Genomic DNA, 20,848 nt, shown 5'->3' on the forward strand with positions numbered 1-20,848 from the left:
AGGGTTCCAGCCGGAGGTCAGGTGGCATGTCACTACTGTTGAGTGTTGCTTCTGCATATGATGTATCATGCCAAAATTAGATGTTCCATTTGCTTGCTTTTGCTAATAGCCCTGGCACAGTAATTACACTGAGCAAAACGCGGGTCCTCCGTCACTTTAAAGTGGCTCCAGATCACAGATTTCTTTCGTGATCCCTTCTCTATGGCCTTCGGGGTGGATGCTGGCACTGGAGTTGAAGTATTGGGTACACCCTAAGAAGCCATGCCAGGGGCATCATTCACACTCTATTCCTGCACTGACTGCTCTTCCTCTTTCTCCTCCTCATCATCAGTTTCATCTCTCCCCTGCAGCACTGAAGTGGAGGCTAAGACAGAACGAACTAATCCTCCTAAACCTTCAGCTATTACTTCTTCCATTTCTGTTGATGAGAATCCCACACAAGATGATTCTTCATTGGAATCAGAAGCAAACAGTGTCTGCGCTACATTGTCAGTGCTAAGTAGAGTCTGCTGTCGCACTGCTGCTTTTGGGTCTTGCCCTTTTGTCTTGCATGTCTCAGCCTCCCCTTCCCTCACCTTCAAAACAACAGAGTCAGAAACAGGTGGTGGCGGTGCATCATCTTTAAATTTCAGTTTTTTCCGGATGGAACTGCCTGCCCTTCCAGAGATTTTAGATTGGAACAGCTCCCTTTTTAATTTTAATGGGGGACTGGCACTGCCTTTTGAAGTGCCTCCTCTGCCAGTCCCAGTCACTCATCTACCTTTCCCTGACATCATGGATTTAATGTCACTGCCTACTAGGGATTTCAATTAAAAGAATTAATTCTGTATTGGTACCATTGTCTCATCCATGCATTGAGACTCTGGAGCTCTCCCTATCTCTGGGGTCCTGCACGTGGAATAGGGAGCATTTCTGATAGTTACCCTGGATGTTCTGGATTTCAACTTTCCACCTATAATCCTAAATTTGGTTTCTAAAATCCCCCTCCTGCAATTTTCTATGTCATTAGCACTCTCATGTACCAAAACAGAAGAGCAGCCTTGTCAGTTTCTTCTCTGTCAATTATTTTGTGTGTGTAAAAGAAATGCACACACATACATTGTGTATTTGTGAGTATGAGAGAGATATTTTCACACACTGTGAGGGATAGCCCTAGCCAGATAGACTGAGTTTGTGCCACTAGCAGGGCCAGTGCAAGGGGATTAGGCATCCTAGGCATCTTTTGCCTTGCACTGCACCCCTGGTCATGCCAACACCCTCCCCACCCCCAGTTGCACCTCCTTAAGGTCACACTGACACACCCCCTGCCCCCGGTCGCACACCCCCAGTCATACCAACACATCCCCCAGCTCCTGGTTGCAGCCCCGATGCCTTCCTCTCGGATTTCTGGGCCATGAGATTTGAATCTCCACTCCTCTTTGCTGCCGCCACTCATGGCCCCACATGGCTCATGCCCCCCAGTGGTCAGCACTCTAGGCCCAGGTATAGCTCGCTTAGGCTTCCACCGGCCCTGGCCAATAGCAATCTACTAACTCTGCCTGACAATAAAGTGAACTCTGCTAAGCACTCAAGTGAACTCTGTCTACTAAATTGAGTTTGTGTGACAGACAGACACTCTGTATTACAGTGATGCCGGTAAGTGGTACAGTATCATTAAAGTATATTGTAACATCAAAACCCCCAGTAGCTACTTCTAAGGGGAGGGAATGGCAGCATCAAGTAAAATGGCAGGTGCAGAGGACCAGGTGGTCTTACCCAGCCAGCCCAGCCTGTCAGAAGCACAAGCACTAGTAGCAGTAAGAAAAAAATGGAGTCCTGCCCTAAACTTCAGAGACTTTTTTTAGCCATAGAAAACCAGGAGTGGAAGCCAGTGTTATAATTAGTGAGGTTTGGGTGGACCCTTGGACACTGTGACAGCTGACCATGCCCAGGGAGGGAAGTCCCTTGAGAGGCCACAGGTCAGGCTCAGCTTAGGACACACAAACACAAGAGATTGATCTTTTATTAGACAATGTGATAAAGCCACCAGAGGTGGCAGTAGTGAGCAATATAAATAGCCCGGCTGGGCTAGTATCCCTCAGGTGCTGGAACAGCGACTCCTCCGGTAGCAGTGCTGTAGTGGAAAGAACTGAGAATGAGTACAGTGGAATATGCACAAAGCCCCAGTATGGAGAACCCCAGGATAGGGAGAGCAGGCCCTCGAGCGAGTACCTGATCCCTGAAAGCTGAGAGGCTTCCTCTGCTCCCAGTTGTGTACTTCCCTGTTTTATTGTAACTGCAATTCCTTTAATCATGCACCAGTTATAGTTGCTCGAGTTCTCTGTATATTGCACACCCTGTTAAATGTAAACCGGTTTGATGTGATCCCCTGTCCTGAAAGCCGGTATAGAAAAATAGTAAATAAATAAATAAATAAATGTCGGAGAATGAAGTTAACTCCTGCCCCTGAGTCCACTAAGGCAGGAGTCTGAACCGTGATTGGTCCGTAAGTCAAAGAGACTAGGAGAGAGCGTGGAGGAGATGTTGCGATATGGCCTAAGAACAGTCCTCCTGCAGGACTTAGGCCCGGTCGTTTTCCGGATGAATAGAGCATGTGGAGACATTGTGGCCGGGCTGACCACAGTACATGCAAAGGCCGCGCTTCTTCCAAAATCTTCTCTCTTTGGAGGTCAAGCGACCGTGACCCAGTTGCATAGGTTCATCTGTATCAGCAGCAGGGATTTCTGGAACCATCCGGGGTGTAGAGGCAGCACTGGCCTGTTTCAACCCGGGTACCACCCTAGGCCGGAGTTCTTTCACCTTGTCCCGGAGTCGTAGATCAATCCGAGTAGCTAAGGATATTAATTCGTCCAGCGAGTCAGGTGTTTGGCGAGCGGCCAGCTTGTCCTTCAAACGGTTATCCAGGCCTCTGCTACAGACATTCGAGCAGGGTCATCGAAAACAGATTTAAACAAGTCCATAAATCCTTCTATGTCTTGCAAAATCAAGTCCTTGTGTTCCCACAAGGTAGATGCCCAAGACAAAGCCCTACCATCCAGGTATGAAAGGATGTAGGTAGTCTTGGAGAGAGTTGTAGGAAATAGAGACAGCTGTAAGGCAAAGTGCATGCAGCACTGGTTCAAAAAGCCCCGGGTCTTCTGGATTTCTCCAGAAAAGTGGATTGGAGCTGCTAGTGGTACAGCAGTCTTCAAAGTTACCTCCGATGACTGACCCTCTTGGTTGAACCTTCTTTGTGTGTAGTTGGTGAAACGCTGAAGTAAGCTTCTCCAAAGCGTCTTGTTGCGCCACAATGCATTGGGCCAGGCCTGGTTTGGCCTGCAAAGCACTGAGTTGTGCCGGATCCATAGAGTTAGCAATCTGTTCTGGATCTGATGCTAGGAGTTAGCAATCTGTTCTGGATCTGATGCTAGCAGACTGCTAGGGGTTAGCAATCTGATATTGTTTGGGATAATTGTGGTTGGATCCTTGGGCTGGTGGCAGATGACCACGCCCCCCCGGGGGAAGATTCCGAGAGGGACCACCAGTCAGGCTCAGAGTTTGGAGACAGACACACTAGTTCTTTTATTAAACAATATTTTGAACCACCAGAGATGGCAGTAGTGAGCTGGAAAGCCCGGCTGGGCCGTAGTCCCTCAGACTGGAACAGCGATCCCTGGAGGCTGAGCTGTAGAGAAACTAAGATATAGTGAGTAGGCAGGGTATGCAGATGGTAACACTCACATAATGTCCAAATAAAGCCCAGGAGCTGGAATAGATAGGCCCTCGAGGAGCAAGTACCTGGTTCCAGGGAAAGCTCAGAAAGAACAATGGTAACTCACTGATGAAGCTGATATAGTTGGTAGAGATGACTTCCAGGCAGAAGAGTATATGAAGCAAGTCTGGGAACAAGGGCCCTCGAGGAGCGAGTACCGGTTCCAGACTATCACCTGAAAAACAAAGGAGAGAGCGAGGTCCCCAAGGAGCGGGTACCTCTGGTAAGTCCGAGGAGGCTGAGTAGCTTAGAAAAACAAAGCGAGACCGATGTCAATCCTTGATAACTCGATGTGTTAGCAAATACTGAGACCTTAAATATCCATCGTGGGTGACGTCATCTTTGGAGGACGCCCCCGAGGTTCGCGCCATTGCTGGTATTTTAGTTGGGGCTGCACCACGCGTGTGCCCCTAGGCCTCCAGGAAACATGGCGATTGCAGCGTCGAGCCAGTGCGGGAACGCCCGAGGGTCCTTGGCAAATGGACACCATGGCAGCCAATCTTCCTGCGGATGGAGAGGGAGGTGCCAAAGAGGTAAGGAGGGCGGAGAGAGGGCGTCGGGCACCGACGGACACAACAATGATCTTTATCCTGTTGGACTCCATACCCTCCCGGACATAAAGTGCCACACCCCCACCAAGTTGACCCTCCCTAACATTAAGGTATAATTGGTATTCTCATAAAGCACTATCCCATTGGTTATCCTTCTTCCACCAGGTTTCTGAGATGCCAATTATGTCAATCTCATCATTTACTGCTATACACTTTGGGGCGGATTTTCATACTACGCGAATAGGCCTACTTTTGTTTGCGCTCCAGGCGCAAACAAAAGCACGCTGGATTTTAGTAGATACGCGCGGAGCCGCGCGTATCTGCTAAAAACCTGGATCGGCGCGCGCAAGGCTATCGATTTTGTATAGCCGGCGCGCGCCGAGCCGCGCAGCCTACCCCCTTCCTTTTGCCCTCCCCTCACCTTCCCCTCCCTTCCCCTACCTAACCCACCCACCCGGCCCTGTCTAAGCCCCCCCCTTACCTTTGTCGGGGGATTTACGCCTCCCGGAGGGAGGCGTAAATCCCCGCGCGTCAGCGGGCCTCCTGTGCGCCGGGACGCGACCTGGGGGCGGGTCCGGAGGGCCCGGCCACGCCCCCGGGCCGCCCCGGGCCGTAGCCATGCCCCCGGGCCCGCCCCAGAACGCTCCCGACACGCCCTGAAAACGCCGCATGGTTCGGGCCCGCCCCCCGACACGCCCCCCGATACGCCCCCTCCGAAAACCCCGGGACTTACGCGAGTCCCGGGGCTCTGCGCGCGCCGGTAGGCCTATGAAAAATAGGCTTACCGGCGCGCAGGGCCCTGCTCGCCTAAATCCGCCCGGTTTTGGGCGGATTTAGGCGAGCAGGGCTCTGAAAATCTGCCCCTGTAACTCTCCCATCTTACTTCTTAGACTTCTGGCATTGGCATACAGACATTTCAAAGTGCATTTTTTTGTTTGTATTAACAACCTTTTTTTCAGTTGATATGGATAATTTGGAATTCTTTAGCTTAGGTGATTCTTTACTTATAGGCACATGGGCTACTTTTGCATTTATTGGCACCCTAACTCTCCTGTTTCATTAGTATCCTTCAGATATATTCCTTCAAACAATGCACTGCTGAGTGACTCTAGGCTATCCCCCTTGTTCTAGTTTATAAGCTACTCTATCTCCTTTTTTTTTTTTTTATAATTCTTTATTTATCATCATTTTCCATTTTTAACAAAAAATTAGTTTACTTACAATATGGTCCACAAATTCACATATCTCTGAAGAAAAACAATAGTAAACTATTAAATCTGTTTACAGTGTATAAAGAAAGAAATGAAGGGCCCATTACAGTAATAAAATGGGAACTGTACTTTTCAATATAAAACAAATTAATCAGAGAATATAACAGCCTTATTCCTTTATCACCTGTTGGTTTGGTTATCTGATTTCCTCTCTGTTGTTATCCAGATATCTTTCCATGTCCCGAGGGTCATAGAAGATATATCTATTTCCTTTATGCCTCATTAGGCATTTGCAAGGGTACCTAATGTTAACTTGGGCACCCATATCTCTAGCTATTTTTGCTAGTCCCACAAAAACTTTCCTTCTAGTCTGGGTATCTTTTATTATGTCAGGGTATATCCATACTTTTTGACCGTAATATAATTTTTCACGGTTTTTTAAGAAAATTCTAAGAACTAAATCTCTATCTGCTGGATATTTAAAGGAGACTAATAAGGTTCCTCTTTGTTCTATATATTCTTCTGTTGGAGCTTCTATATATGCTGTTAAATCTACTTCCAGGTTCAAATTTAACTCACCAGTTTTTAACTCCTGTGTATTTTTAGAAGTTGGAACAAAATAACTTTTTAATATATCTGGTGCCTTATCACCCGATATCAGTAAAATATCCTTAAGGTACTTTTTAAACTGTTCCTTTGGGGAGATCAACTTAACACTAGGGAAATTAAGGACTCTTAAATTTAAATATCTTAGTTTGTTTTCCATGTTTTCTAGTCTCCTTTTCAAAACACTTTCTGATTGTATCATAGTTGACTGAACTTATTGCACTAAAGACAATTTGTTTGTTACTTCTTTAATTTGTTCTTCTTGAATTTTCACCCTTGGTTCAATAGCTTGTATCATATCTTGTGATTTGTTCATACTATTAGCTAGCATTGATATTGATTTTTCTAAAATTACAATAGCTTGCCATATGGAGTCCAACATTATTACATCAGGTCTATCAAGCTTAGGGAGTACAAAATCAGTTTTCCCCATACCTGTGCGGCAGGCCTCCGAAATTTTACATATTTCGCCTGCCGTACCATCCCTCTTCTCTTGATCTTTCAACAAATCCCCGATTACTCGAAGGGATTCCCCAGTACTCTCACCAGTTCCTCCCTCTGATTCCCGAGTCCCTTGGTCATTTGACTGGTTCTCCTGGATGAGGTCCTGGTTATCCCCTGGGTTAGGAGGTGAGGGGGTCACAGGTGCACCTGGGCTTAGAGATGTTTGGCAGTCCATGAGGTTTAGGCCTTGTTCCCCACCAAAAACCTCCGCAGACTTATCACCCGGTGTTGAGGCTGTTACCGGTGAGAAGAACCCTTCTATTTTCAATTGAGCGGGAGTGTTCGAGACAGCGGCAGAGGACTCCTGTCTCAAACGTCCTTTCCGCTTTGTATGAGGCATTATACAATCAAGAAGAAAGTCAACAGGCTTACCTCACCGTATTCTCAAACTTTAGCTTTATCAATTACCTGCCCTTCGGGGAGAAGTGGAAGAGAGACTATCCAACTCTTGAGAAAGTCTTGAGCACTATCTCCTTTTTAAAAGTTGGCACCAGTAGCCTGGTTCCATTTTGGTTAAGGTGGAGCTCATCCTTTTGGAAAAGTCTCCCCCTTCTCCAAAAGGTTGTCCAGTTCCTTACAAAACGGAATCCCTCTTCCCTGTACCATTGTGTCACCACGCATTGAGACTCAAGAGCCCTGCCTGCCTCTGGGGACCTGCACGTGGAACAAGGAGCATTTCAGAGAATGCCACCCTGGAGGTTCTGAATTTCAGCTTTCTACTTGTGCAAGTGTAACATACTATCGTAGAAATTTAAAATAACATTTTAATGCATAAAGTGCACTTACATGTATGTGTATAACCTAGGGACAATTCAATGACATATGTTGCAGCAATTTTCAGAAGCCCATTTTCATGGGTAATGTACATTTAAATGCATAAAATCCTATTTTTAAAATCAGGCCCTTAGATTGTAAGCCCTCTGAGGATAGGGAAATACCTATAGTACCTGAGTATAATCCACTTTGAAGGGCCAAAAAGCAGAATATAAATCAATAAAACAAATATAGCAGAATTAGAAAAGGTACAGAGCAGGGCGACCAAAATGAGAAAAGAGATGTAAAGGCTTGTGAAGAAAGGTTGAAGTGGTTAGGGCTGTTCAGCTTGGAGAAGAGATGACTTGATCTCACCCAGCAGCTTCCAGCACTCATCCAGACTTCTTCAATCACCCTACAGCATTCATCCAGACTTCTTCACCATCCTCCAGCACTCATCCAGACTTCTTCAATCACCCTCCAGCACTCATCCAGACTTCTTCAACCATCCTCCAGCATGCATCCAGACTTCATCAACCAACCTCCAGCACTCATCCAGACCTCTTCAATCATCCTCCAGCACTCATCCAGACTTCTTCAATCACCCTCCAGCACTCATCCAGACCTCTTCAATCATCCTCCAGCACTCATCCAGACTTCTTCAATCACCCTCCAGCACTCATCCAGACCTCTTCAATCACCCTCCAGCACTCATCCAGACTTCATCAACCATCCTCCAGCAACCAACAATCATCCTCCAGCACTCATCTTAACCTCATCAAACATCCATATACAGCACTCTTCCAATCCGGAGCCAGCATCCTCTAGCTTTCATCTTATCCTCATTAGAGGTGTGAATCGTGTGCCCGATCATCTTAACGATCGAAATCGTCTGGCAGGAGAAGAAAATCGTGTTTGGCACGATTTTTTAGTTAAAAAATTGTTTTTTCCGATTAGTGCGCACTAAAGGGAGTTAGTGCGCACTAACAGAAAATGATACAATTTGACACTTTTCAGGTCAGTTTAGGAATGAATATGTATTCCTATTGGCTGCCCTCTTATTTATTCATGTTACCAAGGTTCCCACTGACAATATATGGGGGATGGGAAATGGAAACAGTTGGTAGCTTGACAAAAAAAAGTAATGTGATCAGTCAATGTGACTAGAACTTGTGCCCTAACCCTGATACCAGGGTTAGGGCACAAGTTCTAGTGCCCTAACCCTGGTTGTGATCTTCCTGCACACAGTGCCCTATCCCTGATACCAGGGGTGTTGTGATCTTCCTGCACTCAGTGCCCTATCCCTAATACCAGGAGTGTTGTGATCTTCCTGCACACAGTGCCCTAACCCAGATACCAGGGGTGTTGTGATCTTCCTGCATGCAGTGCCCTATCCCTAATACCAGGAGTGTTGTGATCTTCCTGCACACAGTGCCCTAACCCTGATACCAGGGGTGTTGTGATCTTCCTGCATGCAGTGCTTTATCCCTAATACCAGGAGTGTTGTGATCTTCCTGCACACAGTGCCTTAACCCTGATACCAGGGGTGTTGTGATCTTCCTGCATGCAGTGCCCTATCCCTAATACCAGGAGTGTTGTGATCTTCCTGCACACAGTGCCCTAACCCTGATACCAGGGGTGTTGTGATCTTCCTGCATGCAGTGCCATATCCCTGATAATGGGAGTGTTGTGATCTTCCTGCACACAGTGCCCTAACCCTGATACCAGGGGTGTTGTGATCTTCCTGCATGCAGTGCCCTATCCCTAATACCAGGAGTGTTGTGATCTTCCTGCACACAGTGCCCTAACCCTGATACCAGGGGTGTTGTGATCTTCCGGCATGCAGTGCCATATCCCTGATAATGGGAGTGTTGTGATCTTCCTGCACACAGTGCCCTAACCCTGATACCAGGGGTGTTGTGATCTTCCTGCATGCAGTGCCCTATCCCTAATACCAGGAGTGTTGTGATCTTCCTGCACACAGTGCCCTAACCCTGATACCAGGGGTGTTGTGATCTTCCTGCACACAGTGCCCTATCCCTGATACCAGGGGTGTTGTGATCTTCCTGCACTCAGTGCCATATCCCTGATAATGGGAGTGTTGTGATCTTCCTGCACACAGTGCCCTAACCCTGATACCAGGGGTGTTGTGATCTTCCTGCATGCAGTGCCCTATCCCTAATACCAGGAGTGTTGTGATCTTCCTGCACACAGTGCCCTAACCCTGATACCAGGGGTGTTGTGATCTTCCTGCACACAGTGCCCTATCCCTGATACCAGGGGTGTTGTGATCTTCCTGCACTCAGTGCCATATCCCTAATACCAGGAGGTATTGCAGTGCCCTAACCCTAATACCAGGAGGTATTGCAGTGCCCTAACCCTGATACCAGGGTTAGGGCACTGTGTGCAGGAAGATCACAACACTCCCACAACACTCCCATTATCAGGGATATGGCACTGTGTGCAGGAAGATCACAACACTCCTGGTATTAGGGATACCCTAACCCTGATACCAGGGGTGTTGTGATCTTCCTGCACTCAGTGCCCTATCCCTGATACTGGGAGTGCCCTATCCCTGATACTGGGAGTGTTGTGATCTTCCGGCACACAGTGCCCTAACCCTGATAACGGGAGTGTTGTGATCTTCCTGCACGCAGTGCCCTATCCCTGATACCAGGAGTGTTGTGATCTTCCTGCATGCAGTGCCGTATCCCTGATGCCGGGAGTGTTGTGATCTTCCTGCACACAGTGCCCTATCCCTGATACTGGGAGTGCCTTATCCCTGATACTGGGAGTGTTGTGATCTTCCGGCACACAGTGCCCTATCCCTAATACCAGGAGTGTTGTGATCTTCCTGCACGCAGTGCCCTATCCCTGATAGCAGGGGTGTTGTGATCTTCCTGCACTCAGTGCCATATGCTGATACTGGGAGTGTTGTGATCTTCCGGCACACAGTGCCCTAACCCTGATACCAGGAGTGTTGTGATCTTCCTGCACGCAGTGCCCTATCCCTGATAGCAGGGGTGTTGTGATCTTCTTGCACACATCCCAGTATCAGGGATAGGGCACTGTGTGCAGGAAGATCAGAACACTCCAGGTATCAGGTATAGGGTACTGAGTGCAGGAAGATCACAACACCTCTGGTATCAGGGATAGGGCACTGTGTGCAGGAAGATCACAACACTCCAGGTATCAGGGTAGGGCACTGCCTGCAGGAAGATCACAACACCCCTGGTATCAGGGATAGGGCACTGCCTGCAGGAAGATCACAACACTCCCGGTATCAGGGATATGGCACTGCATGCAGGAAGATCACAACACTCCCGGTATCAGGAATAGGGCACAAGTTCTAGTCACATTGACTGATCACATTACATTTTTTGTCAAGCTACCAACAGTTTCCATTTTCCATCCCCCCAACCATCACCTCAGTGGGAACCTTGGTAACATCAATAAATAAGAGGGCAGCCAGCCAATAGGAATACATATTCATTCCTAACTGACCTGAAAAGTGTCAATTTGTATCATTTTCTGTTACTCTTAGTGAGTTTCCATTTCCATTTAGTGCATTTCCATTTCCCATCCCCCCCAACCATCACCTCAGTGGGAACCTTGGTAACATCAATAGAAAAGAGGGCAGCCAGCCAATAGGAATACATATTCATTCCTAACTGACCTTTACTGACCTGGAAAGTGTCAATTTGTATCATTTTCTGTTAGTGCGCACTAACAATGGTTAGTGCACTAACTCCCGTTAGTGCGCACTAACACGATTTAACGATTTTTAACGATAAATCGTTAGAATTTCTATTGTATTGTGTTCTTTAACAATTTAAGACGATATTAAAAGTATCGGACGATAATTTTAATCGTTGAAAAACAATTCACATCCCTAATCCTCATCAATCACCCTCAAGCACTCATCCAGACCACATCAAGCATCCTACCAGTACACATCAGCACTGTCCCCAACCCCACCGGGGCTATTCCTCTAATCAAAAGTAACCATGATACAAGCGTTTCCCATCCCTATTATCTCTCACACATTCCTTAACAGAGATAAACTACCCACTCTCAATCATAAACATTCAAAGAGATCATTGATTCCCATCATGACCTCTCTGCTAACTCAATGCCTGGGCCTCTCCCTTATCACCCTAACGCTTTTCAATTCTCAATCCCTTACAAAAAAATTGCACATCCTCAATGACTACCTCCTGGACACCCAACCCGATATCTGCGCAATCACTGAAACCTGGTTGCAAAACACAGATACTGCCTTAATCAACCAACTACCACTACAACTTTATGACATCTTCTCCATACCCAGACTTAAAAAAAAGGGGGGGCGGAATACTGTTAGCCACAAAAAAAGAATTGAGACTATCACATCAAACTTTGAAATCCATGACTAAATTAGAAATTGGATTATTCAAATCCAATCAGCTGCAAATTTGTCTAATATACACCCCCCCCCCCCCCTGGGCTCCTAGAGTCTGACCCTTCTCCACTCATTGAAATCATAGCCAAACACATCAACACGGACTCCCCAGCCATCATCTTAGGAGATTTTAACATCCATGTCGACTCCCCATCACCTACTCCCAACTGTGAAGCCCTCCTATCCTCTTTCCAGGCCATGGGCTTCAAGCAAATTATAAATAAACCCACCCATAAAGCAGGCCACACTTTAGACCTCATTTTCATAAATAAATCCATCTCGCCCAATGCCCCCCCTACTTGTACCCCCATTCCCTGGTCAGATCACTCGTTGATATCCATGGAACTTTCAATAAGGAAAAAACTGACTCCCTTCATCCCCAAATCAACAATACGTTTCAGAAAACCATGCTCCATGGACGACCTCAGCACCAGCCTTGCCAAGGACCTACTCAATTTAGACCTCGCTAACGCCGACACCTCTATGACATCATGGCTTAACATTACACTCAGTAGCAAATAAAATCTGCCCCTTGACATCCAAAGAAATCAATCCAACACATTCAAAAAAACCGTGGTTCTCAACAGCACTGAAAAAGCTCAAACAAGACCTACGACATAAAGAGCAACGCTGGCGTAAAGATCCCTCTCCCGCCCTTCAAGCCAACTATAAAACCGCCATGAACCTCTACTGGACAGCCATACTACGCACGAAAAGAGATTTCTATGCCAAAAAAATACACAGCTTCCTGTACGACCCAAAAACACTATTCTCATATGTATCAGTCCTCACTACACCCGTTCCACCTGACATCCCAGAAGAAGAAGCCCAAAACAAATCCATAGAATTGGCACTTTTCTTTGAGAAGAAAATCAACAACTTACTCGCACCGCTGACTACTTCAAACACCCAGCCTCCACCGATCTACACGCCATCCCAATCCACACACAAACCGCTACTTGAATCCTTTGAACTCACATCCTCCCTGGAAATTGAATCCTTAATCACATCCAATTGACCACATACCTACCAAACTCTTACTTACCATTCCAAACACCATAGCCAAACCACTGGCAGACATCATAAATTGTTCCCTCGCTCAAGGATCTGTCCTGGACTCTTTAAAAACCGCCTCTCTAAAACCACTACTAAAGAAACCTAATCTAGACCCAACCAACCCCGCAAACTTTCGCCCTATCGCAAACTTACCTTTCATCGCCAAACTTATGGAAAAATTAGTCAACAACCAACTTACAGACTACCTAGATTCTCACAACATTCTCCATCCTTCCCAATACGGTTTCTGGAAATGCTTAAACACAGAATCACTCTTACTCTCGTTAACAGACAACATCCTGATGGGCCTAGACAAAGGTCAATCCTACCTTCTGGCACTCCTCAACATTTCTGCAGCGTTCGACACAGTAAACCTATGTACCGTTTCATAGTCTTATTTTTTCACTTGCTATTCTAATGTATCAATAGGCTGAAATGTAAATATTGTGCTGTTCAATTTCTCCCCTTCCATCCCAAGTTTATTTTCCTTGTTTTTTGTAACTTTTCCTCTCCCTTTTTCTGATTCACTGTATTTAAAGTTCAAGGTTCTTATTGAAAATATTGTTTTTTACGTTACGTTATGCTTTACACTCCTTGTTATTTGTAAACCGGGTTGATGTGATGCCTATCATGAAACTCGGTATAACAAAAACAATAAATAAATAAATAAATAAACCATGCAATCCTCATCAACCGTCTGACAGAAATCAGCATCACAGGCTCGGCACAAATGGTTCAAATCTTTCCTCAATAATAGGAAATACAAGGTGAGAATAAACAACAAAGAATCCCAGCCCATCCCCTCCAACCATGGCGTACCCCAGAGATCCTCGCTATCCCCCACACTGTTTAATATATATCTGTTACCCCTTTGCCAGCTCCTATAAAGCCTCAACTTAATTCGCTTCATATACGCTGACGATGTGCAGATCTTAATCCCTATCACTGATACTACATCCAGCAACCTTCACTTCTGGAACAACTGCCTTCGCTCCATCAATAGTCTACTCTCAAGTCTCAATATAGTTCTTAACACTTCCAAAACAGAACTGCTAGTCATCTCCCCCAATGACAACAACCCCCTCATCAGCAACCCACTCTCACCATTAGTAAACCAAGTGAGAGACCTAGGAGCGACTCTTGACACCAGAATGAACTCCAAAAAGTTTATTAACAACACCACCAAGGAATGCTTCCACAAATTACATGTCCTAAAACAACTAAGACCTCTCCTACACTTTCAAGATTACCGTTCAGTACTACAAGCTATACTGTTTTCAAAGATAGACTATTGCAACGCGCTTCTTCTTGGCCTTCAGTCTTCATCAACCAAACCACTACAGATGCTTCAAAATGCCGCAGCCAGGATCCTTACAAACTCTCACCGTAAAGACCACATCACTCCTACCCTTAAAAACTTACACTGGTTACCCATCAAATACAGAATACTGTTCAAGACCCTATCCATCATCCACAAATCCATCTATCATCAATCCATACTCCAACTCAAAATACCACTCAAACTCCACGCATCCACAAGACCAATCAGATCAGCGTACAAAGGATCTCTCTAGGCTCCTCCTAATAAATCCACTAGCCATTCAGAAACGAGCCTTGTCCACAGCTGGACCTTATCAATGGAATCTACTCCCCCCCAGAACTGCGCCAGGAACAATGTCCTTTCTCCTTCAGAAAGAAACTGAAAACTTGGCTGTTCATTCAAGCCTTCCCTTGATGGTTCTGTCCACTACTAGCATAGACACTCACCCATCATCTGCACAGTTCAATATTCCTAGCAAACCATTGTCTAAGCTAGTTTCATACATCAATTGTCACGTACGTTTCTCCTGTTAGAATTATGTTACGTTAGAATTATGTTATGTTAAACTAATATCTTTCGCTCTTAACTCTCCCGTACTGTAAATTCCCTGTTCATTGTAACTTTATCTTCTATTTTTATTGGTTACCCCTGGTTACGCTGTAAACCGGTACGATAAGACCTCCGTCTTGAGCATCGGTATATTAATAGAATTTAAATAAATTAAATAAATAAATGACTGAGGGGAGATATGAAGCAGATATATAAAATAATGAATGGATTGGAATGGGTAAATGCAAATTGATTGCTTATACTTTCAAAAAGTACAAAGACTAGGGGATATTCAATGAAGATGATGCATTTAAGACAAATAGGAGAAAATACTTTTTTTACTCAATGCATAATTAAACTCTGGAATTCATTGCTGGAGGGTGTGGTAAAAACTGTTTATATAGCTGGGTTTAAAATAGGTTTGGACAAGTTCCTAGAAGAAAAGTCCATAAACCATTATTGTGGACTTAGAGAAATCCACTGCTTGTCCCTGGGATAAGTAGCATGGTATCTACCGACCTTTAGGGATCCTGCCTATTACTTGTGACCTGGATTGGCCACTGTTGGAAACAGGATGCTGGGCTTGATGGACCTGTCATCTGTCCCGGTATGTTCTTATTTCTTTCATTATTAGTGAAATGTGCACTCCTTTGCCATTTTAGATGTGTTTAGCACAAATGCAGTGATAAATCAGCCGCAGTATATTAATTTGAAGTGGAAGTTTGTGCATTAACATTAAGCATATCCTTGATCTGCAGCATACCGCACAGTTTGCTGTGCTTAGAAGCTCTGTTGATTGCTCTTGTGCTCAGATTAATCATTATGGCTCTCATCGATGTCTTTCAGAACAGAACCAATGCATCTCCCTATTTTTCTTGTTTACCTCTGATTTTCTTGGATGTTAAGGAGTCTATAATGTTATTTTACAGATGGCTTGGTGTCATACAATGCTCCTTCGGGTCAGCAATACATCCTGCCTGGAGGCTCTGCCGTGTCTCTGAATGATTCTATCTATGATGGGGCTGTTGGCTACAGGTAAGTTGCAAAACATGAAATGTTCCATGGAATGGGAGTTACAGCACATGAGATCTGATCTTTTCATGCAATGCAGGCCATTGATGGGTGGGTGCAATCACTGGTATGCCCATAAAAGCAGGGAGCCACAGTTGACGATAATGAATGCCCACCATTTTCTACAGTTGCAGCCTCAAGGAGTAATCAGACCCATGTAACTGTAGTAAAGAAGAGGGGATGTGTTTTTGGAGTGGATTCTAATGGATGGCATCCATTTCATGTCCCATTATGTGAATGATTTATTTACTCCCACGTCAGTTTTTGTATTATCTGTTGTAAACTCCCTTGAGCAATAACTGGAGAGAAAAAGAAGTAAATAAACCATGGCCTGTCATGAGAATGATTCAGTGGTATATGAGTCATGGACTGGGAAAGAAAAAGAATTCAGATAATGTCATACAAATATACAACAATGTTATGTCGGTACATTTACCACTAACATTACCATTCTCATGGTAACTGTTCTTGGTGCACTGAGATTGCTGTGACATTGCTGGTAACTACACTGGGCTAAAATTAAACATGATTAAAGTGCTATGACTTTTCTTGCGCTAGAGAACTTTTGTCTTTCCCAGGAGTGCTCATGCTTGAGGCTGTAGTGACTTTGCCGATACAGGGAGTAGGAAGGGACACAAGTTTTGTAAGACCCTCTAGGTGTTACACTCCTGCCCGCGGACTCTATTCCGTGAGCAGGCCCTCCACTTACAACAATGCCGACCCGACGCTGCAGGATCTTCTCTTGCAGCCTAGGCCGCCCGCGGACCGGGCCACCACTGCAGACTTCCTTCTACGTGACCCTAAAGCTGCCGCTGCCGTTGCCCGACACTGCCGCTCCTCACAGCCCAGCTGCCACCCACTGTTCCGCCCAATGCCTCCGCTCTTCACAGCTAGGAGAGCCGCCCGCCAACTTCCTTCTTCATGGCCTGTGCCACCGCCGGAACTCCACCTCTGCGGTGGGGAAGCCGCCGCGGGGATTCCCTCTGTGGCAGGAAGCCGCTGCCGCTGCTGGCTTCATCTATGCAGCCTGTGCACTGCCGTTGGAACCTCCCATGCAGCGTGGAAGCCACCTTCGGCCTTCTCCATCACGGCTGGATGCCGCCTCAGGCCTCTGCTTCCAGGCCCTCTAGGTGCGCGGCCGCGCTTGCTCTCAACATTTAAAGGACCAGTGGCGGGACAAGCCTGTGGCTCCACCGGAAGCCAGCCTCAGTCAGCTTCCTGTTTCAGCCCTATATAAGGGCTCAGTTCCTGTTCCTCAGGGCCTTCATATCGGATCCCATGGTCGTCCATGTTCTTCTTCACCGGTCATGGTCCTCTGTGGCCTTCTAGGTCTTGATGGCTCATTGTTCCATTTCTTTGATGTTCCTGGTTTCATTCCTCGTCAGAGCTCCTTCGTTGCCTTTTCCTTGTTCCAGTTGTCCTTATTTTCCAGATGTTCCTTGGTCCTGATGTTCCAGAGGTTCCATTGTTCTGTGTCCAGAGGTTCCGTTGTTCCCTTTCCTAAAGTCCTGATTTTTCTGAAGTCCTGATGTTCCGAGTCTTCCAAGTTCCGAGTCTTCCCAGCTCCTCAAGTCCTCCAGATGACCACCCTGAAGGTAAATCCGTATTGATCCAGTTCCTGTCTCTGGTCATTGGAGCCTCGTTTTGGTTGGATCTCCTTCTGGCGCTTGTCCCACTCCTGTGTGGTCCGCGACCAGCCTTCTCAGATTGTGTTGGGCGCGCAGTGAGACAGGGTGTTCTGTGACCAGCCCATGGGGGCTGTATAGGACACCCTGAGGGACAGTGCCCGCCTGTACCTTCCAAGCACCTTCAGTCCTCGTCTGAATCTCCAAGTTCCAAGTCCTCATCTGAGTCTTTCAAGTTTCAAGTCCTCGTATGAGTCTTTCAAATTCCAAGTCATTGTCTAAATCTTTCAAGTTCCATGAGTTTTTGTCTGAGTCTTCCAAGTTCCTGTTTTGGCTTGTTCCTGCCCTCAGCCTCCGTCTGGCCTCATGCACTCATCGTTCCCAAGCAGCGGGTCCGGAAGGGCTACCGAGTGGACGGAGGGCTACTCCTGAGACCAGCATTGCGTTGCTGGGTATCATTGGTGCGTGTAGGTCCAGCGGAGGGCTGACCCTGCCTTGTTCCTGTTCCAAAGTGTTGTGTCTGTCGGTGCCCGACGCCCTCTCTCTACCTTCCTTACCTCTCTTGTGCCTCCCTCTCCATCCAAGGGAAGACTGGCTACCGTGGCGTTCTCCTGCCACTTGTCATCGGGCGTTCCCGAACCGGCTCGACGCTGCAATCGCCATGTTTCCTGGAGGCCTAGGGGCGTGCACGTGGCACAGCCCCGACTGAAATACCGGCAATGGCGTGAACCTCAGGGGCGTCCCCCAAAGATGACGTCACCCGCGACGGATATTTAAGGTCTCAGTATTTGCTAACACATCACGTTATCAAGGATTGACATCGGTCTCGCTTTGTCTTTCTAAGCTACTCTGCCTCCTCCATCTTACCAGAGGTACCCGCTCCTTGGGGGCCTCGCTCTCTCCTTTGTTTTTCAGGTGACAGTCTGGAACCGGTACTCGCTCCTCGAGGGCCCTTGTTCCCAGACTTGCTTCATATACTCTTTTGCCTGGAAGTCATTGCTACCAATTTATTTATTTATTTATTTATTTTTAGTTGTTTTATACCAATTTTCCTGCATAGAATGCATATCAAACCGGTTTACAATGAAACAGAATAAGCAGGAAGTAAAATTCCTTAGTCTAATACATTTAAACGTCAATAATGAAATAATTTTAAACAAAGCAAAAAGCTAAACATTAATAAAAGTTAAATTATTAACAAAAACATAAATACAATTATATTAGAAGGAGCACAAAGGTTAGCATTAGGGATGTGCAGAGCAAAATTTTATGTTCATATTTTTTATGTCCGAAAGGGGGTCCCACTTGCGGCCAATATGGACATAAAAAAAATCCAATGAGTTGGGTATATGTACATATGTGCAAAAAAAAAATTTAAACCCCCTCACCCTCCTTAATCCCCCCCCCAGACTTACCACAACTCCCTGGTGATCGAGCGAGGAGTGAGGACGTCATTTCTGCAATCCTTGGCGAGAAGCATGTGACGTCGGTGGCACGTCGAGTGACGCGGCGTCACGTGATTCCCGGCTCGTTCGCGCCGGACGGCTCGTTCGGCCCACAAAGAACTTTTGGCCAGCTTGGGGGGGCCTCCTGACCCCCCCAAGCTGGGGGGCCTCCTGACCCCCCCAAGCTGGGAAATCCGATCGTTTATGTCGAATCAATTTTTTAAGTAAAAAAAAAATATGAGTTGCGTTTTACTAATGCGGTCAATCCGAATGCACACCCCTAGTTAGCATGAAGGGGAGCACAAAGGGGAAAACCCCTTTGTTGCGCGATGCCCGGCGTAATAGTGCCGTTGATCGGGTCGCCGCTGGCTGGTCGTCATGACGTCGGGGGGGGGGGGGGGGAGGGGGGGCGGGTCTTCACATCGCTGATTTTCTCTTTTTCACTTCTCAGTTCATTTTTTCTATTTTTTTGGGTCTTTTTCTCCCAAGATGTAGTTTTCTTGAAGTGCCCGATGGTAGTGGGCTGCCCCTCTGTATTATATATCAGGCACTGTGTTTGGACGCACCTGGAAGCTCTTTTTAATCAGGCTGGTGGCATCCAATAAAACTGGGACTCTTCTTTTACCTTTGTGCTACATTTTCTTGACTTCTGGTAGCAGCTCTTGGTACTTGAGGATCTTCACTCTCTCTCCAGTCCACAGAATAAGCGCTTAGTATGGACATTTCTATCAGCAATGCTTTTCTGGAGTTTTTCTCTTTTACCACACTTTCCAGTTTTCTAGCATTGAGCTTTTTATCCATAGGAATAGAAGACTCTCCCAAATGATCACACCGTCTTCATTCTCTACAGTTCTCTCAGGGTCGTGTTCCCAGTGCTTTTCTGGTACAGCAATGCTATGTGTTTACATAGCTTCCCATGAATAAGTCCTGCCACTCTGTCATGCCTTTCCATATACAGGCCGTCCTGACATCAGCATATTGCACCCAGTGATGGGCTATCTAAGCATTTCCAGTTCGCATTTCTCTTCTTTGCCAGTTTTTTCTCTGTCCTGGCTGTGAACCATTTTGTCCATAATCCACTGTCCTGTCCTGCAATTATCAAGCTCTCATGTTTAGGTTTAAATTTGCCTCTTCTTAACCATTCCTGGGCCCAGGTTTTGATTTGCATGTGATCTCTTTGGGGGGGCAGTATCTCCGAATGGATTTGTTTGGTACAGACCCTGACAGGAATGAACCTAACTAATATGTCAGGGAATGACTCACTCTGTCAAATTCACTGCTAATGCCCTTCTAATCATTGTGCCAAAGAGAGCCTCCTTCTGAAATTTAGTGTTGGATGCACCAACAACATTATTGAGGTGCAGCTGGAAGGGCTTTTTCATCAGGCCACTGATGCCCAATACAATTGGGATTATTTCTAGATCTTTCTGCCACATTTTCTTCGTCTCTGAGTGCATCCCTAAGTATCTGAGGATCTTCTTCTCACAAAAAAAACAAACCAAAAACCAGATAGTTCCTGCTGGGGATCCCCACCCCAGGAAGAAGTGGGTGTCTTCAGCTGATAAGATTCTGTTTTGGTAAGAAGTACGCCAAGCAAAGAGAGCAGCTTGAGGTACTTTTTTTTTTTTTTGCCTGACAATGCAGAGGGAAGGAATTATATCAGCTACATCAGTGAGTTACCATCGTTCTCTCTGAGCTTTCCCTGGAACCAGGTACTCGCTCCTTGAGGGCCTACCTATTCCAGCTCCTGGGCTTTATTGGGGCATTGTGTGAGTGTTACCATTTGCATACCCTGCCTACTCACTATATCTTAGTTTCTCTACAGCTCAGCCTCCAGGGATCGCTGTTCCAGTCTGAGGGACTACGGCCCAGCCGGGCTTTCCAGCTCACTACTGCCATCTCTGGTGGTTCAAAATATTGTTTAATAAAAGAACTAGTGTGTCTGTCTCCAAACTCTGAGGCTG

General features: G+C 46.2%; 1 protein-coding gene across 2 annotated transcripts in view; it reads left to right on the forward strand.

The window, feature by feature from the left end:
* Window positions 1-20,848, forward strand: part of DDR2 (discoidin domain receptor tyrosine kinase 2) — a 662,671-nt gene that overhangs the window by 202,069 nt on the left and 439,754 nt on the right. For both annotated transcript variants that reach the window (XM_029618162.1, XM_029618161.1), the window contains exon 6: window positions 15,673-15,778. In XM_029618162.1, the coding sequence (XP_029474022.1) occupies window positions 15,673-15,778 (106 nt within the window). The remainder of the gene's footprint in view (window positions 1-15,672; window positions 15,779-20,848) is intronic.

The sequence above is a fragment of the Rhinatrema bivittatum genome, chromosome 10 (assembly GCF_901001135.1).
Source record: "Rhinatrema bivittatum chromosome 10, aRhiBiv1.1, whole genome shotgun sequence".
In the NCBI taxonomy this organism is placed as follows: Eukaryota; Metazoa; Chordata; class Amphibia; order Gymnophiona; family Rhinatrematidae; genus Rhinatrema; species Rhinatrema bivittatum.